Source organism: Micromesistius poutassou (genome assembly GCF_964030765.1).
Source record: "Micromesistius poutassou genome assembly, chromosome: 19".
Lineage (NCBI taxonomy): Eukaryota > Metazoa > Chordata > Actinopteri > Gadiformes > Gadidae > Micromesistius > Micromesistius poutassou.
The window spans coordinates 14,544,517-14,552,016 of record NC_140289.1 but is presented as its reverse complement, the minus strand read 5'-3'; the positions used below and the strand labels follow the sequence as shown (position 1 = coordinate 14,552,016).

Below are 7,500 nucleotides of genomic sequence, written 5' to 3'. Positions count from 1 at the left end.
CCAGTAGAGTAGATTAAGGAGGTGTTTCGCTGTCTGAGTCACCTACCTTGAATTTAGCAGAGTTCTCCAAGTTGTCCTGAAGAGAGGAGACGGTCAAACAGAAGAAGAAAGGAACACAGAACAACAGTAAGAACGGTGCCATTGGCCATGGTTCACAGTCTGTAATAGCTGACCCTGTCTATTGAAGATGTCTATCAGACATCAGACAACAGACACTCCATAATAACATTAATAGTCATAATAGCAATTCTAATAGACCCAATTCACTACTTCAACCTTCTAGTGACTGAATAGGAAGAGCCTTCACACGTAGCGCCAGTCTGTCTGCGTCTGTGAGCTCGCATCGATTTTTCCACCACGGTTCTAGACTCACTCGATACCGAGGATACAAAAATCCATCCCTGGGCTGATTGAGTGAGTCCTGGGTGGATTTATTTATAAAAAAATGTTTTTATCATTTTTATAATTTAGACTTTATCGATGGTTTTAGCCTCTTTCCTCGATCTAGGTTTAAATTCAGAAATCATTTGTTGTGTTGCATAGTCGCAGTTTGGCAGTCTTGTTATATGAGAACATCTGTTATATGAGAACATCTGTTATATGAGAACATCTGTTATATGAGAACATCTGGGGACAGCAGAGAAAAGGCGGGAAAAGTTAAAGGTTGTTTCTTGTTGTGCTGCGGGGATATTCTCCCGCAGAGAGACTCATTTACACAATCACTGTGGATAACAAGAGCTCCATTGGAAACCTCTACAGACACTTTATTCCTTATTGCCAGGACAGGATGTCTTAGCTTCGGTGTTTACCGTTAGCCAAGTACAAGCTTAAAGCTCCCTGTCTCACGCAAACACGATTGGTCGAAACAAAGACGACCATAGAATGTGAGACGCCCCTTTCACCTAGATCTGAGCCCGTCTGCCACCAGACAGACAGCGGCTCATCTGAAGTGAGACTTGTGAGACGGTTGGTTTACCAGCACGATGGGCATCACCGAGGCCACCAGGGGCCGCACAGCGCCCCAGTCCTCCGGGCTCCCGTACAGCCCCTTCTCCAGCACGTACGCCTCCCCGCAGAAGTCTGGCTCCTCAAACAGCACCCACCTTCAAAATAAAAGCGCACACACAGCGGGACACAACCGCAGAGTCAAAGTCTGCACGCAATTAGCGATGGAATGCTGAAATTAAATATTAAAACGGTCTCACTATATATACACAGAGTCAGGGCCAAAGTGGTCTCTGGGCGCGTGATTAACTGCAACAGGGTTACTTATGATACTTTTGCCATAACGCAGATTTACAAAAAAGCCTCTTTAGGTAAAGTTTACTTTCAGATGGCAGCTGAGATGTAACCACTAATGTGAAGCCCTCTGATGGCTGCGACCCACGCGAGACTCACAGCGGAATGACCACTGAGTTATAGCAGGGCTGCACTGGGGCACATTAACACTAGCTTCAACGTGCGTGCTGCGCACCAGGCAGAAGCGTTTTTGTCCAGTGTGTGTGTGCGTGCGCCTGTATGTGCGTATGTGTGTTTGGGCGTCAGAGTGGTGAAAGATTGACACAGAGCGAGTCTGTTTGCGTTTGTAGGTGTACTTAAGGGTGGGTGTGTGTGTGTGTGTGTCAGAGTGTACTCGGCCAGGCTACACGCGTTGGACGTGTAGGTCTAGTAGCCTTTGAGCCTGGCAGGGTTGACTGGAGATGCAGCAGCGGGGGTGAGTGACTGTGCCAAAACTGTGCCAGCAGTGTGATCAGGGCGAGGTGTTGTATTGTTTAATACATAACATAATCCACATAGCTGACCCGTTTGACAGTGGAAACGCATGTCAACTCATGTAAACTCAGGTAAACTCAGGTAAACTCAGGTAAACTCAGGTAAACTCATGTAAACTCAGGTAAACTCATGTAAACTCAGGTAAACTCATGTAAACTCAGGTAAACTCATGTAAACTCAGGTAAACTCATGTAAACTCATGTAAACTCAGGTAAACTCATGTAAACTCAGGTAAACTCATGTAAACTCAGGTAAACTCAGGTAAACTCATGTAAACTCATGTAAACTCATGTAAACTCATGTAAACTCATGTAAACTCAGGTAAACACTCAGCCGTTTAGAACATTCCGTTCTCCTTCCATCTGCTTTTCCCTCCCACCTTTAAATCTTCTGGAGGTGAAGAACCTGCGACCTCTTGTCCTAATCGGACAAGACCAGACCAGAGGCGCATTCTGAGCTTCAGCACTTTGGTGATTTGTAAGGCCTCACGACTATCATTCACCAGGTGTTACAAAACACCCGTCCTTCAGCCACAGGGCTCTGTCACAGCTCAGACCCTGTTCCCTCTGCCTCACCCTGCCCAGAGCCTCTGTGCTCCAGCCCCTCACCCTGCCCAGAGCCTCTGTGCTCCAGCCCCTCACCCTGCCCAGAGCCTCTGTGCTCCAGCCCCTCAGCCTGCCCAGCCCCTCTGTGCTCCAGCCCCTCAGCCTGCCCAGAGCCTCTGTGCTCCAGCCCCTCACCCTGCCCAGAGCCTCTGTGCTCCAGCCCCTCTGCTTCTCAGCCCACAGTAAACGGCGGGAAAAGGTCACACGACAGACAAATAGCTCAAATAGCTCAAATACAAGACAGAAGGGAGCGCCAGCGCAAACAGTGGAGGCAGACGCAATGTGTCTGGACTCGCCGCCCTCGGGGCGCGGCGGTAACAACACACCTGAGCCCCTGGGGCGCGGGGGCGTGTGAAGCACACGGGCCAGGGCCATTAGAGAGGAGCTTAGTGGATAAGCGATCAGGAAGAGGAAACACTCACACGCCGCCCACCACGTGGACGCTGGCCGTCCGCAGGCCGTAGCCCGTCAGCTCCATGCTGGGCACGGGCACGGTGAGGTCGATGTGCGCCCCGTGGGTCCCCAAGTCCTCGTCGGTGAACATCTTGAGGTGCGGAGAGATGAAGTCCTGCACGACGACAAAGTCACGACAGTGAGTGCGTATGCCTTTGTTATTTATGTATTGTTGTTATCAGATAAAAGACCAGAATAAACATTCACTGAACGTCTAGTCAAAAATAAAGAAGAACAGCAAGAGTTAAAGTCAATAAATAACATCTGTTTATTGTTGAGTCATTCCTCTAGAAAACAATCTGCTCTTCTTCCCACGGAGGGAATGAACTGTGCTACTATCTTCTTACTGTATCGTTCCATGAATTAACCACAGAGTCGATAAAAGGTCATGAATAATGGAAAATGCTGATCACACGCTACCAGAGGCCAAACTAATGAGTCCCAGAGCTGCCTCACGAGCTGCTGGGGAAACGAACATGTTCCTTTATGCTATCAGAAACAAAGAAAAGCAATTAGCCCACCCTGTCGACTGCCTTCCCTCCATTAGCCAAAACACGAGGTACAGCTAACCTTCTGACAGCGACCAGAGGAGGCTCACTCAGATTAAAAACCTATTCTTCTACCAACTACCATGAAGGTTTCTGTTACGTATGCAGTGGATAGTCAACGGTGTGCGCTGGTACTCCCATGCCCAGGGGGCGCTCTACAGCACCTGTTCAGTGTACCTTTGTAACATTGTTCTGGTGCTAGTGAACCGAGCTAAAACGGATATCAACGTCTCGACCTGCTTGTGTCACTCTGGTACCAACACGTTATCCTTATATATTAGATAACGAACATAACAGTTTCCATGCAGTGACCTCCAGCCAGGCTGACGGACCTGGGGCTCCAGAGTGGGACTCACCGTCTGGACGGGCCTCAGGGACAGGAAGCGCTCGGACCCCCCTCCCCAGTCGTCCCAGCCCAGGTACTCCCCCTCCTCCAGGACATGCTGCCGGCCCTCGAACCCTGGCTGGCTGTAGCCCACCCAGCTGGGGGGAGCGACCACAGAGAGAGTTGGAGACAGTGAACCACAATGCATTTGGATGTGGTGTGTCACCCACTGAGTCACCGGTTAGACGTTTAGATCTCACTGCATGCACAATTTTTCCTTTTCCTTTGTTAATGTTCTTTGTTTTTTAGGATCTTATGTTTTGTGTTTGTATTTTATCTAGTCAGTATTGTGTGTTAGTGCATCTGTGTCTGCCTGCTTGCCTTACTGGGATGCACATAATCCCACCTGGTGAATGAATGTGATAAACAAAATGCTGGATTTCATCCTTTCAGCTGCGTAATACATCACAGATAAACCATGAATTCATTGTTTGGCAGCAGGCGTACTCTTCTAAACAAAGATGTTCCTAACCACTAATCTCCCTAACAATATGTTTTGTGAGCAACTAGTCGACTAGTCTTAAAATATAAGAAAACGCCTGGAAATCCATACAAACTGAGCACAGTACAATCTGGGAGGACATACACAGAGCCAATTAAAACGCTTGATATCATATTCTCCTAACGAATCCTATTTATCGCATTATGCCGTCTGGTCTCCTCTAGCTAATGGACCAGCTGAAGTGTTGTTGGGAGACAAAACAGTTACGAGTTGTTCAGCTTGGAAGTTTGGAACTCTAAATAAATCATTCGCCATTCGCCAACTCAGTTCAGAAAGTTAAGACAGCCGTTTCGTGGAGTGGAGTGTGTGTGTGGAGACGGCCAGGTTCATCCTGTGTGCCTTGAATACCAAATGCAGCCCAGGTATGCAGCCTCACCCAGCAGAGACCTCAGCCTGGCTCTGGCCACGTGAGGCTTCTTAAAGCAGCCGTCCCCCGCACTCCACAGTAAGCCCACATTACCAGGTGGATCAGGGTGTCTCTACAAAGCACCAGCGCTGTCACGCCTCACACTTCAACCCCTTCACCGGGAATGCCAGCTCATTCATACTTAATTATGGGCTGTTATTATGGGCTGTTATTATGTATGGGCTGTTATTATGTATTATGTTGTTATTATATATTATTATAACTATTTCAATAATGTCGTGAAAAGACCAACCGACTGCGAAAGGTTAGTTCATTCTATTATTTTAAAAATGGAGACTTCCTGATTAACACACAACACAATCCATTACTGGGAACTCCATGGTGCATTATAGTTAGAAAAGTATATATATATACACATATATCTATAAACGTATATTTATATAATATAAATAAATATAAATAAAAAACGTATTATATTGATTAAAATCAACTTACAGTCCACCGATAATCTTTAAGGAGCCCACAGACGTGAGTTTGGTGGAGGTCAGGGCCTTGCCCTCCTCTCCCCCCTCCTCCTCCTCCCCCTCAAAGCAGAACAAGTCGCTCTCGATCTCCACACTGGGGCCCTCGAAGCCAGGGCTCTCATACAGCACCGCCTAGACACAGGAACGAAGAGGCAATCATTGCGATTCATCATGAAATCGTTTCTACAAAATTGTTCTGTTTTTCATTTTCATTGACCGTTTCTCTGTGTGGCATTTGGTTTGACGCAATACATTGAATAAATAGTTACCGTTTCAAGGAAATAAGTGTCAGACTTTGACATGCACAAATTGCCTAAAATTGCCAATACATTACATTTGAACCGACTGTTTTTGCCAGGGAAAAGGAAGTAAGTGATGACTAAGCCAGTGGTATATTTGCAAAAACTTATTTTCTTTCACAACTCTTTGTTTGGTTCATAAGGAACTTTTATTTTTGATGTTAACTAAAATAGCTTTCAATGTTATTGTCACAACCAGGGGAGTTGCTAGGAATCAAGGGCATTTGAGGCTTAGCCCGGACATTAAGGTGGTCTAGGTTTATAGGTTTAATGGCACCTTACTTCCATACAAGACTCATGTATTTTCATTACAGTAGATCTGGACTGACATACTCAGGACCCAAAACCCACTGGATTAATGCCTATAACATATCTAGAGCTATTGCTTTCATTATTCAGATATTTGTAAAAAATATCAAAATATAAATCCACATTTAAATTGACAGAGCTCTTTTTGTCACACAATACATAACACAAAGACCCAACCCAACGCACCTTGACCTCGTTGGGATTTTCCACTTTAAAGGCCCCCTGCAACACAAGAGCATAGCATGAGGAACGAACGTTAGAACAACCAAGCTTATTCACCCATGAAATCAACAACACTCAAACGATAGGACGTTACTATATGCAAAAAGGGCTCTATCATTTTGACAGAATATATTATGGGCCTCAGCTGCTCTCACTGCACACAGGCATTCTGCTGATTAAACAAGTCTTTCGTTTCGGGTTAATACTCTTTCAACACTTGTTCCCAGAAGCTAAGAAATGCAAATGCTCCCATTGATGTGTGTCATCATCGATTGCTACTTCGTTGCGAGCAAAACTAGCGGGGCCATCTCATTTAAATAACAACAGGGGGGTGATGGAATGTTATCAAGAGAAACCAAAACAGGCTCCAGTCCAGGCAGGCTAATGCTGGCAGGGGCTAGCTGGCTAGCTTCAGCCGCGTACCATCTTGAGGGGTCTGAGGGAGCCTATGAAGGGCGAGGGGAAGCCCCAGGTCTCGGGGAAGGGGTACTCCCCGGGCTCCAGCACGGCCAGCATGCCCTGGTACCCGGGATCGCTGAACACCAGCCACCTGAGAGGGAGGGGGACAACATGATATGATACCACAACAACAACAACAGAAACATGATATGATAGATTATATTATATGTGATGTAATAAACCCTTTTCACAGAGGCGTGATCCTGGGACGAACACAGGTGTTGCTCTTAAGAATAATGACATGTCTGCTCCTTTTATGTAGCGGGGTGCAGCAGGTAGCAGACTCACACACCGTGACCACGCGCTGGTGCTGACACACATATGAAACACCTGCCTGCCTCCCCCATGTGTATGTTGGGGGCCACGCCTTTGTTTACCCTGCTATGACAGCTCTCTGAAAAGGGTCCATTGACATTAAACTGGGAGCTCGCAATAAAGCTCTTTGCAATTTCGACCAGTTTAAGGTAAATATCTGCACCCCCGTCCAACCAAAACCCAGCAGTGCTTTGGACGACTACAGCTAGAAATGACCGCCTGTGGCTACAGCCAGGATTTTGGCCAGACAGGAGGAACCTTCCTCACAGACGTGGTGATGGTTGCCAGCCCTGAGCTACAGCTGGCGGGCCAGTTACAGGAACAAAGAGGATGTGTGCCAACCGTTGAAATAGGTTTTTTTTCTTTTCGGTACATTTCGATTCTTTCTTTGTTTTTATTGGGCAGATCCCTCAACCTTTCGACCACATATTTTCACAAGACATTCCCAGATGTCTTTGGAGAAATACACTGCATGTAGGAACGTGGTGGAGTTTAGGCACACCGTGAAACCAAGAGAAACATGCTGCCATATGACAACACTGCTTCCATTTCAGACCGTAAACACAGGACATTTTGGTTAGTGTTTTGAAGAAGTAGTTGCCATTTAACTTCCTACAAAAACCGGGCACAGAATGTCCTGGCTGCCCCTTTTCTCTCTCTCTCATGGAAAAACAATCGCTGCTTCGCCAACTCAACTCCATTATCTCTACAAGAATCCTTTATCTGTTTGTGTTGGTAA

The 7,500-nt window shown here is 46.5% G+C and overlaps 1 protein-coding gene across 2 annotated transcripts in view; it reads right to left on the bottom strand.

Moving 5' to 3' along the window:
- LOC311363870 (uncharacterized protein) overlaps nt 1–7,500 on the bottom strand; it is a 33,326-nt gene that overhangs the window by 11,634 nt on the left and 14,192 nt on the right. For both annotated transcript variants that reach the window (XM_084483855.1, XM_084483856.1), the window contains 7 exons: nt 6,411–6,537; nt 5,952–5,987; nt 5,129–5,289; nt 3,736–3,862; nt 2,801–2,946; nt 977–1,103; nt 47–76 (listed from right to left, as the gene is read on the bottom strand). In XM_084483855.1, the coding sequence (XP_084339981.1) occupies nt 47–76; nt 977–1,103; nt 2,801–2,946; nt 3,736–3,862; nt 5,129–5,289; nt 5,952–5,987; nt 6,411–6,537 (754 nt within the window). The remainder of the gene's footprint in view (nt 1–46; nt 77–976; nt 1,104–2,800; nt 2,947–3,735; nt 3,863–5,128; nt 5,290–5,951; nt 5,988–6,410; nt 6,538–7,500) is intronic.